The sequence below is a fragment of the Belonocnema kinseyi genome, chromosome 5 (assembly GCF_010883055.1).
Source record: "Belonocnema kinseyi isolate 2016_QV_RU_SX_M_011 chromosome 5, B_treatae_v1, whole genome shotgun sequence".
Taxonomy (NCBI): domain Eukaryota; kingdom Metazoa; phylum Arthropoda; class Insecta; order Hymenoptera; family Cynipidae; genus Belonocnema; species Belonocnema kinseyi.
Genome location: NC_046661.1, coordinates 112,069,654 through 112,092,770, shown reverse-complemented (window position 1 = coordinate 112,092,770; position 23,117 = coordinate 112,069,654). Strand labels below are relative to the sequence as shown.

General features: G+C 27.8%; 1 protein-coding gene across 3 annotated transcripts in view; it reads left to right on the top strand.

Moving 5' to 3' along the window:
• LOC117173517 (tyrosine-protein kinase Btk29A) overlaps positions 1 to 22,115 on the top strand; it is a 93,827-nt gene extending 71,712 nt beyond the window's left edge. For all 3 annotated transcript variants that reach the window (XM_033362144.1, XM_033362145.1, XM_033362146.1), the window contains 6 exons: positions 4,038 to 4,231; positions 6,764 to 6,935; positions 8,646 to 8,814; positions 10,674 to 10,792; positions 18,160 to 18,412; positions 21,416 to 22,115. In XM_033362144.1, coding sequence (XP_033218035.1) covers positions 4,038 to 4,231; positions 6,764 to 6,935; positions 8,646 to 8,814; positions 10,674 to 10,792; positions 18,160 to 18,412; positions 21,416 to 21,517 — 1,009 coding nt within the window. In that variant the 3' untranslated portion in view covers positions 21,518 to 22,115. The remainder of the gene's footprint in view (positions 1 to 4,037; positions 4,232 to 6,763; positions 6,936 to 8,645; positions 8,815 to 10,673; positions 10,793 to 18,159; positions 18,413 to 21,415) is intronic.
• Positions 22,116 to 23,117: the final 1,002 nt, after the last annotated feature.

Sequence of the window (23,117 nt, the reverse complement as noted above, 5' to 3'; positions counted from 1 at the left end):
ATTTCGAATTTCAAAAAAGTGTCATCCAATTTTTGACAAAAACACGTTGCTTGTAAGTCTGAATTCATGAAACCTTAAAATTAGTAGTGTAAAAAAATATACGTCCTTTGAACTTTGAAATTTGAATCGTTGATCCGTGAGGGCAACCGAGCTGGGCCCTCGCCGGGGATCCTCATGGAACATCCATATGGTGACAGTTCGAATTTCAGAAAAGAGGCATTCAATTTTTGTCAGAAATTCATTGTTTGTAAGTCTAAACTCATGAAACCTTAAAATTTCTGGTGTCAAAAAAATGTACGTCCTTCCGAAATAGAAATTTTAATCGTTGATCCGTGAGGACAACTAGGCTGGGTTCCCTCCGGGGACCCCTATGGAACATCTATATTGTGAGAATTCGAATTTCATAAAAATGTCATTCAATTTTTGACAGAAAATCATTATTTGTAAGTCTGAACTCATGAAACCTTAAAATTTCTGGTGTCAAAAAAATATACGTCCTTTGGACATTGAAATTTGAATCGTTGATCCGTGAGGGCAACCGAGCTGGCACCTCTACGGGGGCCCCTACGGAACATACAAATTGTGCGATTTCGAATTTCAAAAAAGTGTCATCCAATTTTTGACAAAAATACGTTGCTTGTAAGTCTGAATTCATGAAACCTTAAAATTAGTAGTGTAAAAAAATATACGTCCTTTGAACTTTGAAATTTGAATCGTTGATCCGTGAGGGCAACCGAGTTGGGCCCTCGACGGGGGCCCTCATAGAATTTCCTCGCGTGGAACGTCCATGCGGGCCCCCGCCAGGGGTCCTCATCCTAAGGGGTCTCAGCGGGGCTTTTTCCTCACGGGTGTTTGGTTCCAAATTTTTTTTTTTTATTCAAGTATTTTGTTTTAAAAAATCTTCTTTCACAACGCAACGGTGAGTTTATAACAATTTTAATCTAACGGACGACCGCCGGCAATATTTTAATGGAATATGTTTTCTGATGACAATAGAAGTCTTTTCCAACAAAAATGAAAATGCTTTTCTAAACACTTTTTTTACGTTAATTTTTCCATTTTTGTAGCAAAAATTAAAAAAAATCAACCGAATCGTGATTTATCGCTAATTTATAATTAAACTAACTGTATAGCAGTAATATGTTAAAAATTTTTATTTTATTGTTTGATTTTTTATTGATTATTATGAAAATATAGTAATATATTTAACAATTTTTTTTAAATTATATAAAAAATACTCATAATATAAGTATGTTATGTCTTATTAATAAACTTTATTTAAAAAAATATATAGTTATAAACACTCGTAAATAAATTTAAATGTGTTTACTATTGTGTAGTACTCGCATACAGCGATATAAATCCGGTTCCGGTGTACTACAAAAGAAAATCATATCACGTCTGAGTTTTCATTCATTTCATTTCGCACATACCGTATACTAGTCATACCATACTTTCCATGGAATAGATTCCGCGGATTCTGATTTGAGGATGTAAACAAAATTATCTATAGCCCTATAGAGTTTAAAGCTGTATACAGCTCTTCTATCAAATACTTATGACTTTGTACCTACATTTGTTATATAATTTTTTTCAATTGTTAAATATATTACTATATTTTCATAATTATTAAAAGGTGAATAAAAAATCAAACAATATAATAAAAATTTTTAACATATTACTGCTATATAGTTAGTTTAATAATATATTAATGATAGATCACGATTCGATTTTTTTTTTAATATGTGCTAAAGAAAATGGAAAAATTAACGTAAAAAAGTGCTTCGTGACGGATTTTTATTTTTGTTGGAAAAGACTTCTATTGTCATCAGAAAACATATCCCATTAAAACATTGCGGGTGGTCGTCAGTTGGATTTAAATTATTTTAAACTCACCGTGTCATATTTGAAAATGATCTTTTTGTTAAAAATTTAATTTTTCAGAATAATAGTTGAACTTTCCTTCTTAATTATTGTTTTTCCGTTAATATTTTTTTTAACCCACTATCATCTAAAAATGTAATATTTTTGCTTGAAAGTTCAATTCTTTTGGTTGCAAATTAATTTTTTTTTTAATTTTGACTTTATGTTTGAAAATTCATTTTTGTTAGGGGAAAATGCTCCTTTTTGTTGAAAATTTAACTTTTCAGGTTGATAATTCAACTGACTTAAAAAATTCATCTTTTTGGTATAAAATTCAACTATTTCATTTTTGTAATTTAAAAATTCAACTATTTTGTTAAAAGTTCAGTTACTTTGTAAAACGGTTCCTTTCTTTTGCTTGAAGGTTTTCAAATAGTTTGCTGTTTGCTTGCATTTTTTTTAATTCACTAACTTTTTGTAACTATTTTAGTTAAAATTTATCTTTTGAGTTTAAAAGTGAACTATTTTTTAAACATTCCACTTTTTATCTTCAAAACTTCTCTCTTGTTAAAAGTTCATGTTTGGTTTGAATTTTTTTATTATTCAGCTTTTTTATTGCAAAATTAATCTTTTAGGTTTAAAAGTTAGATGTTTTCTAGACCATTCTATTTTTTAATTTCAAAACGTATCTATTTTGTTAAAAGTTCGTCTCTTTTGGTTGAAAATGCCATATATTTTGACTTGAAATCTTAGAAATTTAATGCGTTTCTGACTAAACTCAATATTGTTTCTATATTAATTTGATGGAAATGAATTTATTTCCATATTATACCCTTATTTTCCTCAAAATCATCCTATTTCCCTTTTTCGAGACCATTTGGGCTGTGAAGTCTGAATTATTTAAAAAATTAATAATTTAATATTCAAATTATGTAGCCTCAAATTTGAAGACTCAATTGTAGAGTAATTTGAAGATTAAAATGTTAAAAATTAATGCTCCTAACGTTCAAAATTAATGCAAATTATAAACATCTCTCATTTTAAAATAATTCAAGTTGACGAGTTTAACAATTCGTAAAGAAATTTTGTAAACATAAATTCAGAATCTTTAAAGTTTATTTCGATCGATATAAGCATACTATTTCTCGGCTAATTTAAGCTTCATAAGTTCTGATTTTTATAAAAACGTACAATTAAGGCCATTAAGGTTCCTTTTTATCTTAAACGATTAAAAAGATTTCAAATAAATTCCTGCTTGACTATATTTTGGTATAAAATTCCTAATGTTTTAATTAAAAAATGAACAAAAATTTTATGATTCCTATTTATGAGATACATATTTATGATTTAAAAATCGACATTTTTTGGTTTCAACATTTAATTTACTTAACTTTTTAGTTCACCGAAGTCTTGAAATATGTTCAATTTTGAAAGATTCAGAGTTACTATTTTTTAAATAAATTTTGTCAACTTTCACATTTATTTACTCTAAAAGTCAACATTTTTTAAGTTTGTAACTGCAGATTATTTAGTTCGGAAGTTTAGTCTTGATTTTAAGAGCTTTAGAGTACTATTTATAATATTTTAATTTAGAATGTATTTAACTTTTCACGTCTTTAAATTAGACATTATTCTATTTGTTCAATTTTTTCTCGTATTTAGCAATTGTCGATTTTCAAATTTAAACGATCTTATCAATTATTGAATTTTGAAGATCGCTTTAATTTCAATTTTAAAATTTCGAAGGTTCTATATGTTAAATTGTTCGATTTGAACCAATGCAATTTAATATTCTTACCATTTATATGTTTAAAGGGACTCTAGCTAAAAGTATACAACTGGTGGACATTTAATTTTTATTTCGTTCCGATTTCGTTCAAAAGCGTCTCAAATTATTCAATTTTGAAAGACTTTTACTTGAAAACTATGCATTCATTTTTATTGCCTTCAAACTTGAATTCAAAATAATTGTGTACTGTACGAGATTTTTCAGAAATGTGAGACTTTCTCCGCAAAAGGAGAAACCCGTGAATTTACGACCTGGAATTTTTTCCCCGACTTTGGCGTCCAACCTTAATAGTGATTAATTATATATGGTCAGAGTGAGCAGAGAGATTGGAAACTTGTTTCGAAAACTATTAGATTAATGAATTACCCGTGTGGTTAATTTTCAGTCCGCACCCTCATGTTAAACATTACCACATCAAACAAAACACGAGAGGAGAATTTTACCTGTCAGAAAAGCATTGTTGTGGCTCCATCCCTGACCTTGTCAATTATCACAAGCACAACAGTGGTGGACTTGCCAGTAGGTTGAAAGCCAGCCCTTGTGATCGACCAGTTCCAGCCACTGCTGGTCTTAGTCATGGTAAGTAATTTTTTTTCTCATGAGAATTGTTATTCCTTATTCTGAAAGTAGAACAGAGTTGCTGTACAGGAATTTAAAACTGGTCACAAACTAAGACCAAATCCAGACAATTTTGCGGAGGGGGCGATTTTATTTCTATTTTTAAATTATAGTGTTCATATTCATACAAAATATGAAAGCACGTGCATATTTGGGGTCGTGCATAAATTGCGTCAAGGCTTTTTGGTCTCGTGGGAGGGGAAGGGGGTAAGGCAACCATTTTTTCTATGATTTACATGGATTACACTTTTTGTCAATAAACTATTCTTCTTTGGTTGAAAATTTGACTACTTGGTTGAAAGTTGACCTACATTATTAAAAATTAATTTTTTTAGTCGTTGAAGATTCATCACATAAGTGGAAAATGTAGGTTTTTTTCGAAAATTAATTTTTTTTAGTACTCATATTTTCGATTTGAAAATTCAACTGCTCTGTAGAAAATTTTTTTCTGCTTTGAAAATTAAATTTTTGTATTGATAATTTTTATTTTCGTGTAGATAATTCGACTGTTTTGTTAAGAATCGTTTTTATAAATAAAAAATTATTTTTTTCTATAAAAATTGAACTATTTTATTTTTGATTAAAAAGAGATCTTTTTTAAGTGGAAAATTCGTCTTTTCGGTTTCAAAATTCGTCTCTTTTGGTAAAAGTATAATCTTTTTTTGGTTAGAAATGCAACTTTGCAATTGTGTTTTAAATAAAATTACAATCTTTTTTGTTATTAAAATTTTAACTATTATATTTTGGTATAGAAAATTCATATTTTCGTCTTAGAAATTGAACAATTTTGGTTGACAATTCAACCATGTGGTAGAATATTCAGCTATTAAAATATTTGTTTTTAAATTGAAAATTAGACTATTCCATTTTCAGCTTATAATATTTGATTTGAAAAGGTATGTAGTTTGTGAAAGTTCGTTTCATTTATTAGGGTTAAAACTAATTTTTTTACTTGAAATTTAACTATTTGATTGAAAATTAACTTTTTTGTTGAAACTTCATATTTTTGGGTTGGAAGTTAAATTGTTTTGTATAGGCAATTAGTTTCACTGTCTTCAAAGTTCAGCAGTTTGATGTTTAGAATGGTATGGTATTTTTATTGAAAATTAATTTTTTAAATGAAAATTTAACTATTCCGTCTTTGTTTAAAAACGAAGCTTTTTAGTTTAAAAATTCCACTATTTTGTTGAATATTTATGTAATTTGTTGCCAATTCGTCTTTTTTTAGAAATTTAATTTTTTTGATTGAAAATAGAATTCTTTTATTAAAAACTCGAGTTTTTTGTTTAAAAATTCATCTCTTATTGTAGAAATTTTATCTTTTTTGCTTAAAAATGCACCGGTTTGGTTGAAAATTAATCTGTTTTGGTTGAGAGTTCAAATATTATGTTGAAAATTAGTTTTTATTTGTTGAATTCAACTGTTTTTTATTTAAAATCAAAGTGCTTTTGGTACAACTATCAACTATTACATTTTTTTTAGAATATATATATTTTTTGGTTGAAAATTCAATTATATAGTGAAAGTAGAGCTGCTTTGTTAAAATTTATTATTTTTTCATTGGAAAGCAAAATTATTACCTTCAACTGAATATGTAACTGTTTCACGCTTTGTGATAGAATATTAATCTTATAGATGCAAAATTCATATTTTTTGTTGAAAATGTAACGATTTTATAATATTTTTTGTTTGTTAGAAGCACATTTTTTAATTGACAATATAAATATTCCATTCTTAAAGCACAAAATTATCTTTTTTATTTGAAAGGGCCCGCACATTTCTTATGGAAAAATGGTTTCGGTTAATTTGGTTCCATTTGTTATATGTTTTATATCTCAGCATCCGGAACAAATGTCCACATGGGCTCTTGTCTTTCTTGGTAGAAGATTAATCTTCTTGACTGACATAGTCAATATTTTTGCTCGAAAATTCAACTATTTGGTGGAAAATTCACTTCTTTGATTAAAAATTTAAATACCAATTTTTGTTTAAATAAAATTTAGAAACAACCATTTTTATGCATGACCATTATTGATTCCCTAGATGCAAGGTTATGCTTATGCCTGGAATAAAGATGTATAGCGATGAGAGAAAATGAAAAATTAGCCAGGAAAAAGTCAGGGAATTTCGAAATTAGGACTTTTAGGGACCCTGTAAAAATCTTTCCTTTCATTTTATCAACGTTTACACATACAATTAGAGAAAATCATTGAAAAAATCCCTGCAAACGTTGAATATCCCTCTGTTAGGCGACAATCTTATTTTATTTTTTTTTTAGCACCGATTATAACAATTAAAAATCCCATTAAAATCCCTTCAGTTGTCTCTCCCTCGTTTCCAGCATAGCCGTGCTTTAACGAACTGATCTCCCTCATCCACATCCACTTCTTTATCCTCGCGAATTTTCACGAGAGTAAATCTACCCGCATCAGATAACTTCTAACAAAGGCTCTGTAAAATGTAAAGCTGAGAATCTCTGATTTCCCATTACAGATAAATGGGAAATCGATCCTGCCGAGCTTCATTTATTGGAAGAACTCGGTTCTGGCCAGTTTGGTGTCGTGCGAAGAGGAATCTGGCGTGGATCGATTGATGTTGCTGTGAAAATGATGAAAGAAGGCACGATGTCTGAAGATGATTTTATTGAAGAAGCTAAAGTGATGACGTGAGTCTTCTTTTTTGATTCAACTTTAATAGGCATTTTGAATAGGCTTTAATAGGCATTAGGCATTTTGAATATCTTTAGTTCATCTATTCTTCTCATTCTTCACTTATCCCTAATTTAAATTTTAAGAATTTAAGTTAAGAAGAAATGAAAATTTAAATTCCTCCTTAATGGCCAACATTCAAAAGCGACATAATTTTTCTTAAAAAAACAGTCTGACGATTAAATTTGGGCAACACACTCTTAAATATCTCCATACAAATTTTAAAAAAAGTCAAACTTAAAATGAAAAAAAATAAGAAAAGGGATTTCTAGATTTTGAATGGAGACATCCAAGAATTTTCGTAAGTATTATTTTTGTCTAAGCTTCGGATGTTTCGACTTTTTCAAGCAGTCTTTCCAAATTGTGCTATTTTAATTTGTAACACTTATTCAGATGTCTACCCTGTAAATCCTGGAATTGTCAGGGAATTTTCATATGCCTGGAAAAACCAGGAAAAGTCAGTCAACTCTTTAAAATCAGGGACTTTTTTGAGTGCTTAATTTTTTTAATTGCGATACAAAGTTGAATAAAAACGATACTTCATTTATAAACGTAAATTTTTATTACTGTATTAAACTATTTTGTTAAAATATCATTTTTTCTTGGTTGTAAATTAGTTTTTTAACTGGAAATTTAAATAACTCTATTTTTGGTTGAAAATTTACTTTTTTGCTTGAAAATTCAACAGCTATTTAACTGAAAATTTAAATATTCATTTTTTTGGTTAACAGTTTATTTTTTACTTGAAAATTTATATTTTTTCCTTTAAATTCAACTTTTTAGTTGAAAATTCAACTATTTCAGGTAATGTTCATAACTTTAGTTGAAAATTCATCATTTTCGTTGACCATTAAGTTTTTTTTACTAAAAATTTAACTATTTCAGTTTTGATTGAATGTTGATCTTTTCTAGTGCCAAATTTAACTGTTTGGTTGAAAATTGCTTTTTTTTGCAAATTCAATTATTTCGTTGCAATTTTGTGTTAAAATTTATTTTTTAAACTGAAAATTAAACTTCCATTTTTGGTTGAAAACTGATTTTTTAAATGATAAAAAAGAATTATTTAGTTGAAAAAAGGCCTCTTTAGTTGAAAATTCAACTATTTGGTTTAGAATTCATGTATTTTGTTGAAAAAAGTCCTTCTGGTAGAAAATTAATTGTCGAAAGTGCAATAATTTTAATTGCAAAGTTAGGAATTTGAAGCGGATTTAATTTAATTTAACATCCTTATTAGCCACCTTAATTTGACCTACATATGCCCTGAATTTTAATTATAAGAAGATAAAACAAAAATTTCTTTGAAATATTAGTGAAATTCATAAAATTAAAGGACAAATTCAAGAAATGATTACTTGCTTTTAGTATTCTTTAATTATTTAATTAATCGTAGTTGCTAATATATTTAAGATTATCTTGTAATATAATTTGTCACCTTAAAAAATGTGAAATATTTTAATGGGTCCGTTCTATGAAAAATCGTACCTGGAAAAAACGTGAAATTGTCAGAGAATTTTTTCCCATGATTTGAGTAGACACCCTGACTATTTTTCACAATGTATACCACTATGAACACTATTTTCGAAATTAATTCATTTAATTCATCAAGGTTTTAATTCATCAGACATTTAATTAAATGAAATGTTGAAAAATGATATTTATATTCATAGGAAACTGCAGCACCAAAACCTAGTCCAACTCTACGGTGTTTGCAGTAAAGATAGACCAATTTACATAGTCACCGAGTACATGCGACACGGATCTCTTCTCAACTACCTCCGTCGAAACGAAGCTACCCTTGGACCGAATGTCGGACTTTTATTGGATATGTGTATACAGGTAAGTTTTTAAAGTTTAAAAATTTTCCAAAAACATCGGAAAAATCTGCAAAAGAATCTTTAAATTAAATAAATTTCTGGCAAAGAGAGCTTGTAAATTTTTCATGTTTTTAAAAGAGTAAATCTTCGATCACATCTCTTTCGTCCGCTACGTCATTCTGAAATAATCCTGACTAATCACTTCGACTCTTTGAAGAGTAGTCTGATTCCCGTCCAAGATTAACAATCGCGTTTCTCAGTGATGAAAAGGATTTTCTCTTCCTGTCTCAAATTATCTAGAAATCACAGATGAAGTCTGATAATCAGGTTTTCTTTATCTGGTAAAAAAGTGTAAACGAAATTAGTATAATTTCAAATTTAGCGCGCTTCCAAATTTTGTATTGTTTTAATTTTAAAACGCATTTAAAGATTGGATGATTTTAAAATTAAAACCTTTTTTAAAATTTCAGACAGATCATATTTTATTTGCTTTCAAAATATTTTTTAATTGCAAGACTTTTCGAAAATGAGATGCTTTCGAAGGTCGAAGCTTTCGAAATTGAAACCTTTATAAATTTGGAGATCTTTAAAGTTTTTAACTCAGTCAAACTTCAGACCCTTTTCAAGTTTCCAATTTCAGCCTTAAAATTAACAATATAAAACAAAACGGTCGTCGATTGATCATTTTAAAGTAAAAACCATGAAATTGTCAATTTGAAATTAAAAACGTTTGTAAAATATTTCAAATTAAAACGGTTGAATTTGAAACATTCAAAACTGAAAAGTTCAAATTGTACAATTTCAATATAAATATGTAAGTAAATTTTAGATTATAAAAAAATTTTCAAAAGAGAATCATTTCAATCTAAAAGTGTTTGAAAGTAGATGTTGAATTGGAAACATTCCAAATCGAGTATTAACAAATTAGTATTTTAAAATGTGTTTTTAAAATAAAACAATTTTTAATTAAAATGGCAATTTAAAATCTTAATAATTGAAGATGGTACAATTAAGTACAGTTACAACTTTGTACATCATTTACGTCATAAACGACAAATGTTGCCAATTTTGGAAATGTTTTGATTGATTGAATTTGAAAAAAGTCCGGACTTTGGAAGCGTTTCATACTTTAAGGCGATCCATTTTTGAAACTGCTTTAAATTAAAACCCGTTCTAAATTCTTCCGAATTCTTCCGACTTTTAAATGAGGATTATTCAATTTAATTAAAAAATTTTCAAAATTTTAAAGAAATTTCATCTTTGAATTTAACAGTATAAAAAAACACAATATTTAGATTGCTGCCAACCTGTCAACTTAAATAAAAAAACAAACTAGCTGAATTCTATTGTCCTGCTGAGGCGTTATTGAATTCCAGATTTCATATTGTTGCCTTCTAATTTTCCCTCGGAAATTTGGGACGCTGCCAAATATGAGCCCCTTCAGACTGGCTCAGTTCCAAAAAAAAGGGTGACCCTTTCTTACTTCTCTACCTATCCTTTTGATTACTTTCAAAGCTCAACAATAGTCTTTTCCAACCATGCAAAAGATTTTCCGATCTTGCATCAGATGGATCTTAAATTTCAGATAAATGCGTCCTAAGAATAATTGCGATTCTCTCTGAATTACTTGATGCGCCGATATTCTCTCATAAAAAAGGAAAATATAGTCGGAAGTGCTATCGAGAGAAGCTTTGGAAGTTTTATTCCCCATTTCGCTTGAACGCCAGTCCCAAGAGAAATGCTCCTTTCATCCCTGAAATTGATTCCGTGCTCTTCATTCTTCATTGCCGGTGTTATTCTCTGTACAGCACGCTGTCTTTATCTCGAGTAAAAGTCATCGTCAGCGAGATAACGTAATCCCACCTGTATTCTGCCTTTCAGGTTTGCAAGGGAATGGCTTACTTAGAAAGGCACAATTACATCCACAGGGACCTCGCGGCACGAAACTGCCTCGTTGGCTCTGAAAACGTAGTCAAAGTAGCTGATTTTGGTCTTGCCAGGTAACGTTCACTATATCTTTTGCCATCTAACTTTTGTCTCTTGGTATTATTTTAAGTTTAAGTTTAAGTTTAAGTTTAAGAGCATGTGACAGTAGGGTGGTCCAAAAAATGCATTGCAAATTATCAGGGTGGCTGCTGGAACTGGAAACCGGGAATTTTTTGAAACCAGGAAAAACCGGGAAATGCCAGTGAATTTTTTTTCACCGGGAATTTGACAAATTTGTAGAAGAAAAGTCTGTCCACGTTCGATTTCAACAGTTTTTACATAATTAGCGGAATTGTTATGTTTGTCAATTATGCTATTATTTAGCTTACAATGCGTAATTCAAAAAGTTTTTACTTTAAAAATTTCCCATTTAAAATTTTTCTTTCTAAGTTTATATTTTTAATTTAAAGAATTTTTAAATGCTTTCTCAAAGAATTGAACAAATCAAAAATAAAAGCCTTTGATGTTGAATATCTTTTTAATTTATCTGTACTTTAAGTAATAAAAAGTGAACAAAAATGATTTTAAACCAGTTCAAAATTTAAGAATGTTCAGATCTTAGAGTTAAAACTTAAACGGTTTCAAGTTGAAAGTCTTAGTCATTAAACAAATGTGAACGTGTGACTGAAAGTTTAGAAACTATTTTCAACTTAAAAATAACTTCATAACAATATATTCTTAATTAAAGGATTTTATTAAATTTAAAATATTGTTTCAGTCGAAAATATTTGATTGTTGACCAATTCAATTTGAAAATTTTAATTAAAAAAAAGATTCATTATTGAATATTTAGCAATATTTGAATTTTGATTTAAAACAAGTAAATTGAAACCAAATATTTAAACTTTTTTAGCCTGTAAACTTTGAACGTCACAATTTTAATTATTGTATTTGAAAAATGCTTATTTTGTAAGTGAAATTTTTAATTTTTGATGTATAATTTACAAATGAACATTTGTAGAAAAAATTTGAGTAATTTTAAGAGATATTTAGGACATTTAAAAATATTAAAAAATATTATGCAAATTTTAGAAGGTTTTCCTAAAATTTTCTAGACTGTTTTTTGAAAATTTTGTTCAAATCTTTGAAAAAATTTCTAAATATTCTCTTAAAATAATTTTTCAAAATGAAAAGTTCTTTTTAATTTTCCTAGGAATCTTAAGAAAATGTTTTTATTCTTCTGAAGCCTTTAACAGTTCTCGAAAAGAATCTAATTTTTTTGTTTAAAATCTGCGAAAATCTACATTTTGTTTTATATCAGGCTATCCTTTCAAGTTTCACATTAAGTTTGAATTTTTTCAAAACTTCTACAAATCTCTTAAAATTACTCAAATGTCGCCCACAAGTAAAAAATGTTCAATTGTTATTTATACATGCAAATTGTAAATCAGTTTTCTAAAATTTGCAGGATTTTCTGAAAATTATAGAAAAATTCAATTCATTTTGACAGACATTTATGAGATCTGAAAAAATTTCCAAAATAATTTTAAATTTATAACCAATTTACAATAACTTCTAGATTTCTCAAGATTTTGAAATAAAATTTTGAAGCTTTCCAAGGATGTTTGAACTAAATAAAAAGAAAGTAATTGGATTTCCCATTTAAGAAGTGTTCAGTTAAAATTTTTCAATTTTTCAATATTTGATGTTTCTAGCATAAAATTCCTTAAAATTATATAATTTTGAAAATGTTAAAGTTCATTGATTGATTTTTTAAATTTAGAGCATTGAAAATGATAACGTGGATTTATATTTTTTATATTGAAAAATGTTAGTACTTTCAATTTTATGCGCGTAAATTATTGAGCATTTGAATAAAAAATTTTAATTAAAAACATTTAAATTTCAATTTTAAAAGTTCAAAATTTAACAGTTCCACTTTGAGTGCTTTCATTTGCAGCTCAGTTTTTATTACCACAAGCGGAAAAATGTGTAGCTTTAGTGTTCCATTTTAAAAATTTGTTTGACCGTGAAAAATGTTTGTGAACCGGGAAATGACCGGGAATTTATTTCGTTGATTTAAACGGCCACCCTGAATTTTGTTTTTCGAATTTTTAATCATATCGCCCGGAAATTTTTTTGAATCCGCACAAAAATAAATCCATTTTTTAAATGATATTTAGAGGTGGCGCAAGCCCCACGAAGTTTAACACGTATATCACACGAGGAAAAAGGTGGGCTTGTCTGCTTTATACAGCCCCGAAAAAAACCCAAAAAGTAAAAAAATGGGTTTTGCGAGTTTTTGGTGATAATTATGATTTTTTGCGTTTATTAAAATGCAAATTGTTTCTAATAAATTAAATACGACTTTATACTGATAATAAGATGCTTACATAAGTTTGGTGAACAATTTATTTATTATTGTTTATAGCAATTTTATCTTAGTATAGAGTTAGAGTCGCGGTTTTCTTTTTTAATATCCAGTTTTTACCTTGTTTTCATTTAGGTGAGGTAATACTTCAGTAATGTTAACAAACATAATTTTTCAAACAATTTATGATTATTTAAAATAATATTCTCCTTGAATAATGCTAGAAATTGCGGTTTTTCTGAAATTTTCAACTTTTTGTCCACTCTTCACTCAGTGAGGTAATAATTAATTCAAGTTAACAGAAATAATTGTTTAAGCAATATATTATTATTTTGAATAATATTCTCTTTGCAAAAATGATAAAAAGTTGTTTCTGTTTTTTAGAATTTCTAACTATTTGTCTATTTTTCAATGGGAGTGACTTAATAAATAATCAAACTAGCAAAAGTATATTTTTAAACAAATCATTATTATTTATAACTATCGTCATTTATATTAATGCAAGATAGTTGCAGTTTTTACGAAAATTTTCAACTCTTTGTGCACTTTTCACTTAGTGGGGTAATAATAAATGCAAGTTAACAAAAAAGTTATTCAAATAATTTGTTATTGTTTATAACTATCTTCTCTTACAGAAGCACTAGAAAATTTCGGGTTTTCTGAAATGTTTAAGTTTGCTTTGCCTTTTTAGTTATTAACAAATATTTTTCTGAATTAAAACAGATATTTGACTTTAGTTCGCTTCTTACTACATACGAAAGTCAGAATCAATATTTACGGAAGCAAATTCCTGACTACGGTAAGTCCCGTGAGATACTATAATCAATTATTATTTGTATATTATCACCGATGAGACGTATTTTCTCCAGGGAGGTGGCGGGGATGCTATAAAAATATGTGCAATTCCAACTTTTTCTTTTAGCTCTTTAGCTCTTTGTTGTTATTGAAACAAAAATTGTACAAGTCATTTACAGAGCTAGTCCTCGCACCTAATCCTAATTGTTTCATTCTTTGTTTTTTGTCTCTTATATAGGAGAGCTTTATGTAAAATTTTTTTTTAACGTCATGATATGAGCAAAGATAATTCACTTCAAAAATACAATAATATTTAAAAAATGATTCTTGTTAAGGTTCACTTATTATTTGTTCATAACTAGAAAGTCAAAGCAAAACTAAAGATTTCAGTATAACCTTACTGTGTGAAAAGTATACAAAAAGTTTAAGAGATCAGAAAAAAACATGATAATAATTAATAATATTATTTATTTCTAATTCTAATTTTTTAGTTCTCCTGTAAAATTCGTGTTTTAGCACTTACGCCCGTATGCAGTGTGCCCCTTCATTTGGTAAAAATGAACTTTTTAGTTGAGAATGTACCTGCTTGATTAAAAATTTAATTTTTTCAAATTGAAAATCCGTTTCATTTAAATTAATTTTTTAACTGAACATTTTATTGTTCAATTTTTGTTTGAAAATTGACTTTTTTAATTAAAAAATTCAACTAGTCTGTTAAATATGGTTGTCTGAAAATACTTCTTTATAGGTAGAAAATTTTATTATTTTGTTTTAAATAAAACTATTTTGTTAAAAAGTCTTTTTGTTCTACAGTTTAATTGTTTTATTGAAAATTTGTCTATTTGAAAAAAATTGTCCTTTTAGATTAAAAATGAGACTGTCTTCTAAAAAAATCGTTTACTTGGCTTGAAGATTTGAATAGTATTTGGTTAAATGAAACTGTTTTTGGTGGAAGTTTAATCTCTTTTGTTTTAAAATTCGACCATTTGGTTGAAAATTTAATTGATTCCTAAAATTTTAGATATTTTGTTGAAAAATTACATTCCTTGGTTGAAAATGAACTTTTTTCGAAAATTAGTCTTTTTGAGTTTAAAAGTGAACTGTTTTCCAATTTATTCTACTTTGTAGCTTGAAAAATCAACTCTATCATTCAAAAATCATCTGACCTCATAGAAAATTAATAATTTTGGTTTAAAATTCCACTATTTGGATGAAACTGCCATATATTTCGATTTGGGATCTTATATGTCTCATATTAAATCCAATAAGTACATGACTTTCATTTAAAAGAATTTTCTCTTCTATTTTCATGAAATTTCTTCTTATTATAGAGTCTGCTTTTATATTTCCTGTGGGGAATAATATATTTGTGTGAAATCTTTTCTGTATAGGAAAAATATTGGACCTACAAGATTTGTATGGAATGTTTTAGCAATATTTTCAGAATAAAATAATGATCATTTATTTCTTTATACGATACAGAATTTTTTTCAAAAAAAGTGGATCCTCATGGCTTATCTTTATCCACTATAATCAACGTATATTCATTTCACGTAAAAAAGGGCCTAAATGTGAATATTAATTTTTTAAATTTAGAATGTATCTGAGAATAGGGTTTTAAAGCCTTAGCTAGTACAGAATTAATTAAATTGATTTATTCAACAAGGTTAAAAACTCAAATAGGCCAGAAAGACGTGCCCTCATATATTTTGAGCTATTTCCCAAAATCTCAACATAATATATCAATTTGTGTAATTAAAAAGCCGCCGAATATAAAGCATGAAATAATTGGAATATACCCTACACAGAAATAAATAGTCGTTATTTAATTCTGAAAATATTCTTAAACCATTATTTTCCCTACATAAAATAGATTCGATAAAAAATATTGGAAAAAGTAAAAATAAAATACTTTCTACACCAATATTATGTGTAATATTTGTCCTGCACAAAACAGATTTTACACAAATTATTCACTATGACGTATATGAAAGCCGACTTTGCACTCTTTCTCTTATAATAAAGTGACTTTTCACGAAAATGGGGGAATAATAGGATAATCAATTCTTTTAAATAAAATTAATGTATTAGGTAGCATATTGAATTAAATATGAAGCGTTTAAGATTTAGAGTCAAAATATATTGCAGTTTCAACAAAATAATTTAACATTCAACCGAAAAGGATTAACTTTCTTCCGAAAGAGATGAATTCTCAATGGAAGAGTATTTTTAAGCTATAAGGTCGATCTTTTTAGAAATCAGTTGACTTTTAAGCCCGAAAATATTAATTTCAACAAAAAAGGTAATTTTCAATCAAGAAAGGTTTCTCAACCTAACGATTTCATTTTAAACAAAAAAATAATATTAATTTGATGGAAAAAAGTTTATTTACAATCAAATAGTTTCACTTTTAAACAAAATAAATGGTTTCTCAAACAAATAGTTCAATTTTTAACCAAATAGATAAATTTTCAACCAAATTGTTGAATTTTCGAACAAAAAAGATTAAATTTCAACCACGAACAGTTGCATTTTTAACCACAGTTTAAATTTCTTCTCAAAAATATAAATTCTCAACCAATTATTAAAATTTTTTAATAAAAAACATAATTTTTTAATCAAAAATGGAAATTAAATTTTCAGTTAAAAAAATTAATTTTCAACAAGAAAAAGCAAACAAAATAGTTAAATTATCTACTAAAATAATAGCATTTTTATACCAAAAAGACAAATTTCCAACAAAACAGTTGAATCTTTAAACCAAAAAAGACAACATTTCTACAAAGTACTTAAATTTTCAATCAATTAGTTGAAGATGAATTCTCAACAAAAAATTTATTAGTTGATATCTCGCTAAGATAAAGATATTTTTTGAAACAATAAACAATTAAATTTAAAAACAAAACGAATTTGCAACAAAATAGTTCAATTATCAAACAAGAAAGATTTTTCAGTTAAAGTAGAAAACAATTGCAACCAGATTGTTGAAATTTCAAGCCAAAAAAGCGAATTGTCTACAAAACAGTCGAATTTTCAACTAAAGGTTCATTTTCAAATAGAGTGTTGAAGTGTTTAGCATAAAATAGAATTTTTAAACCAAAAAGATAAATTTTTGACAAAACAGTTTAATTTTAAAGCCAAAGAGACGAACATTCTATAAAATACATCAATTTTTGACAAAAAATAGAATTTGAAATCTTTCAATTAAGAAAGGTGATTTGCAGCAACAACAAAAAGACGAGTTTTCTACAAAATAGTTAAATTTGTTTATCAATAAAATGAATTTTTATTGAAGTTCAACTTTCAACCAATAGTTGATTTTTTGACCAGAAAATATGACTTTTCAACAAAATAATTCAATTTTCAACAAAATAATACAATTTTCAACCAAATAGTGGAATTTGTAACCAAACCAAATGTTTCAAATGTTCCAAATGTTTCAAATATACGATTTGCAATTTCAAATTCTTTAATTTTGATGATTTTGAAAGTAAAAAGTCAAGTATTTAATTATAAATCTCAATTTGAAGAAATTTCGCATGTAAACAGAATTTGTAATTTTAAAACTTAAAACTGGCATACATTTAAATTTTAAATTGTCAAAATTAAAAATTCTTCAATTTTAACGATTCACACTTGAAAATTCTGCAATTTCAAGAGTTACAATTAGATTATTAAAATCACAGAATTTTTCATTGTAAAACTTCAAACTAGCACAATTTTTAATTTAAACTTTTAAATCAAAACTCTTGAATTTTGGAGATTTGTAATGTAAAGTTTTACAATTTTACAATTTTGTACAATTGAAAAGTCTTCAATTTTAACGATTTTAGTTTCAAATTTCTCCATTTTTATGGTGTGTTAATAAAAATTCTTAAATTCTGATCATTTTGATGATTTTGAAGATCAACACTATAAAAATTTTTATTATGTTTGAAATTGCACAATATAAAAACTCAAATGATCCAGAGAAATTTCAGAGAGATATCTTCTTTTATTTAAAAATGAAAAGTTTCAAAAGAAGTAGCTGATGCTGTTAGTAATTCGTTGCGCCATAGAATACCAGCTTCTCTTAAGAAATTTATTCTGTGGAATGAAGACATAATTCGGATGCTTCGAAGTTTTAATTTAAGACTTTTTAGATTTGAATTTATTTAAAATTTTAATTTCGCTCTCAAATGTTTGTTTCTATTAATTACTTATAAGCTCGTTACTTGTTCAAATTTCAAAGACTTTGAAAAATGTAGTTTTATTTGTGGAATTGTGGAATTCTAGGTACGTCCTGGATGATCAATATACTAGCAGCGGTGGTACCAAATTTCCAATAAAATGGGCCCCGCCCGAAGTATTGAATTACACGCGATTTAGTTCCAAATCCGACGTTTGGGCCTATGGAGTCCTGATGTGGGAGGTTTTTACTTGTGGTAAAATGCCTTATGGAAGACTGAAGAACACCGAAGTTGTTGAGCGAGTTCAACGAGGCATCATTCTAGAAAAACCTAAGGCTTGCTACAAAGAAGTTTACGAGGTTTGTCTTTCTTTTTATATTTGCATATGATTATTCAGGGTTCTACCCTGGCTGGAAAACCTGGAATTGTCAGCGAATTTTTTTATATCTGGAAAAACCTAGAAATGTCAGGAAATATTTTTGAGAGGGTGCTTAATTTTTCTTTTTTATTGTGTAAAAATGTAGCTTTAAGTAGGTTTACTGTATTTAACTCTTTTGTGACAATTCGTCGTTTTTTGTTTAACATTAATTTTTTTAACTGAGAATTTTACTAGTCTATTTTTGTTTGAGAATTGATCGTATTTTGTTGAAAATTCATGTACCTGGTCGAAAATTTGTTCTTTTTGGTAGAAAATTAATCTTCTTGGTTAAAAATTAATTTCTTTGCTTGAAAATTCAACATTTTAAAAAAACTCGTTAATGAAAAATCTTTCTGTGTTGAAAGTTTAAATCATGTTGAAGTCATATTTTTGGTTTAATTCATTCGTTTTTTATTTGAACAAAAAATTGTTTTTAGAATTCATCTTTTTTGGAATGCAAATTTAATTACTTGGTTGAAAGTTAAGCCCTTCTGTTAAAAATTAAATTTTTTGCAGTATGGATGTTACTTTGTCGACCAGAGTAATTAATTACTTTCTCATGTTAAATTTTGAGTAATAGTGAAATAATTTTTGAAAAAACTAGAAAAGATCGGCTTCAGCCCGGATTTGAACCGGGAATACCACGATTCAGGAGTGGATCCATTCATTTAATGCTCACTTGACCGAAATAACCACTGCAAATAGGGGCGAAAGCAGCATATATTTCCCGTAAACCGCATTTGCGGGCGAAACTAGAATTTGCAGGCAAAAGTAGAATTTAAGTAATTTAAGTTAAAAAATTTAATTTAAGTTTAATTTACATGTAAGCAAAATTCGAGCTGCGAACAAAGCGAAAAATGCGTCGGACACGCTCTTCAGGGCCAAAAGGTGGCCACGGTCGAGAGTGGAATAAAATATTATGTGCAACACGGGACGAAATTAGTTTTTTCCCTCGGGTAATTACTGCCCTCTCGAAAAAAAATACGTTCCTTTCGCCCCTTCTCACATAATGTACTATTATGATGTCAAATTTTGCCGATTACTAGTCAAATAATTTTTGGAGAAATTTAACAAGGATTTAACAAATTAAACGTAGGAAATTAATTTATTAAATTTTGTGGTTAATTATTCATCAATTCAATTAAAAAATTCATCTCTTTGATTGAAAAATGAGCTATTTTCTTGAGAAATGTTTTTTTTTACTAAAAATAAGATGTTTAAAATAGAAATTTCATCATTCAGTTGAAAATTCGTCTTTTTGGTACAAGTTAATCTTTTTGGTTAAAAATTTAATTATTCTAGTTAAAGATTCGTCATTTTAGTTGAAAATGTAACTATTTTTTTGAAATGTAGTTCTTTCCTTGTTGAAAATTAATTTGTTTTTAAACTGAAAATGTAACCATTTCAATTGAATATTCCATTATCTTAGTTGAAAATTCATCTCTTTGGCTGAAAATTAATTTTTGTAACCTAAAATTGAACTATTCCACTGTTGGTTGAAAACTGATCTTTTTTAGTTAAAATTTAAAGATTTGGTTGAAAATTGATATTTTTTTTCGGTGAAAGTTGAACTATTTGATATAAAATTTCTATATAAAAATTATGAAGATAAAATAAAAATTGGTTTGATTTATTATTCAAATACGTGGACTTTGGAGACAAATTCAAGAAATGATTAATTATGCCCATGTTTTTTATTTAAATGTTTGAATAGAAATTTCTAATTTTTAATGATTAAGAATGTCAGAAGTCGTGTTTTCAATTCTAAATTTTCCAAATTAAAGAAATTTCTAATGTAAATTATGAAAATTATAGCTTTTTAAATTGGAAAAATAAAACTTGCATAATTTTTAATTGTAAATTTTCAAAATTATGAACTCTTTAAATTTAAAGACGTATGAATAAAAATTCTTAAGTATGGATGAATTTGACGATCAAAAGTCAAGTAAATGTAAGTAAACGTAAATTTTCAAAATTAATAACTCTTCAATCATAAATATTTTCAATTTAAAGTACTGCAATTTTTAAGATTTACAATTGAAAATTTTTCATTTTTAACGGTTAACAGTGTAATTTCTCAAAACTTTTTGTAAAATACTTTTAAAATTATCGATACGTTCGTGCTTTAAGTATTGCATTTTGAAATTTTTTAATTAATTACACTGGTCTTTAGAAAATCCCCCTTTCTCGAAGAATTGGAAATTTTTAAATTGTGAAATTATAGAATAAGAAATTATTCAATTTTCAAGATTTATATTTTAAAAATACTTAATTTTGAATTTTGTTTTTAAATAGTACAATTTTGAAGATATATTCCAATGAAATATTCTTCAATTTTCACGATGGCAATTTAAAATTCTGCAATTTTGAATATTTACAATTGAATTAAAGTGCTTTAAATGATAAATCATCAAACTTGCAACATTTTGAATTGTAAATGAACCAAATTAAAAACTCTTTAATTTTAAATATTTGTGAATACAAATTCTTAAGTTTGGATCAATTTGACGATTAAAAGTAAAGTTTTCAATTCCAAAACTTTCAAATGAAAAAAATGTGAATTATCAAAATTACATTATTTTTAATTGTAAAATTAAAAACTGGTATAATTTTTAATTGCAAATTTTCAAAATTAAAAACTCTTTAATTACAAAGATTTTCATTTTGAAATTCTACAATTTTGAAGAATTATATTGAAAATCCTTCAACTTTAACGATTTGCACTGCAAAATTATTATTTCTTAAAACTTTTCTTTAATGCTTTTAAAATCTCACACTTAATTGATATTGTGATCTCAGATAAGTGTTGAATTTTTTAATTTTGTTTTCTTTACGTTAGTATATAAAAAATCACCTTTCTTCGAAGAATAATTTCCCTATTTTCCCGACAATTGAACTCCTGAACCACTGTAATACTGTAATTCGAATTGTTTTTATTTCGCAGGTAATGCGAATTTGCTGGGCCCACAGTCCGGAAGTTCGACCATCTTTCCGCCTGCTGAAGGACCAACTGATTAACGTATCGCAGGGTCTCCTCAATGATTGACTCAGCCTCCTGCACTGTTTGCGTCTCTCTTCGCCTACAGGTCGATCGATTGGGATTTCAAGATCAAGATCGCCTCTCCTGAGCGATAATCCCTCGAGCGCCTCCAGGTCCAGCGGCTCCTTCAGTTCAGCAACTCTACCAGCTTCGCTTCGAGTGCGAAGCAACAGCAAATATCTTCCGCCGGTGGAAGAATTACGCAATCTCTCGATAACTCTCAAGGATTATTCCCAAGAGGCGAGCTCGTCCGATCGGGTCAGCCTCTCGTCATCGAGCACCGTTGGCTGTCCCGGAAATCAACCCTCCTCCTCCTCCTCCTCAAATTCCCCGAAAGTCTGTGACATTTGCAGCTCCTACGGGCGAACCTGGATCGAGATTTGCAAAATAATTCGTGCCGCGAAAGGCAACTGAATAGAACTTTTATGAGTTAATTCGTATTCTACCAAAACGTGACTACTTTCTTTTGTATCTGACGAGTAACTGAACAAAAAGTACAGTAGATTAGTGGCTCTTTTTTAAGTTTAGGGAATACTGAGGGTGCTACATACGACGCACGTTTGTTGCAAGTCAAGTATCATTAAATCACTTTCTACCACTCGAAGCTAGATTTCTTTTATTCGATACCTGAATTTGAGTTTCTTTATTTGATCCTCAGGTGGCATTTTACATTAATTTTTTTTTTTTACTTGGCCGATTTTTGAATCAACAAATTGGGTTTACGAAAGCGGTTTCATTATCTCCGTATGTGTCAATTATGTTTGCGTTTTTATTTAAAATTTACAATTTTCTAGAGGAGAGGTGCTGCAGATTTTCACATTTCAGGACTTGAGCTGGTAAGTGATTTACTGATTAAATTTATTTTCATAAGGGATCATCCATAAGCTACGTTACTAATTTTGGGAAACGTTTGCCCCCCCCCCCCCTTGACACCATTGGACCCCCTCACTCCCAGAAACGTATTATTGAGATAAAACCCGATTTTACATTATATATTATCTATGTGACTGTGTAATAAATCGGTAATAAATCGGTAATAAATCGGTAATAAATCGATAATAAATCGATAATTAAAATTCAAAAAAGTGATTTTTAGAATAAGTGTTGAGATGTGCTTAATTGAATTTTATGTGATAGTTATTGCGGGTATTAATGATTTTTGAAAACTAAGAATCGTACATTTTGCACCGGAAATGTAATAGTGAAAGTTTTAATTAAAAAAACACAATTTTAAATTATTAAAAAAAAAAATAATTTTATTCTAAATAGTTCAGTTTTTCTACATAATTAAACTTTAAAGACGAAAAGGCGAATTTTGTAAACAAGAACTATCAACCCAAAACTGGATTTGTCAACTAAACTAGATTAATTTGAAAAAAAAATGGTTTTTGAACAACATAGTTTAATTGTAACAAGAAGTTGAAGTTTTGTTTAAAAAAGAACCATTTTCGACCAAAAGTGGAATAGGTAAATTTTCAATTACCAAAGTAATTTTTTAACAAAAAAAGGAGTTTTCCACAAAGCAATTTCATTACCAACCAAAGCGATGAATTTTTAACCAATATTTTGAATCGTCAACCAAAAAATGCATTTTTAAGAAACAAGT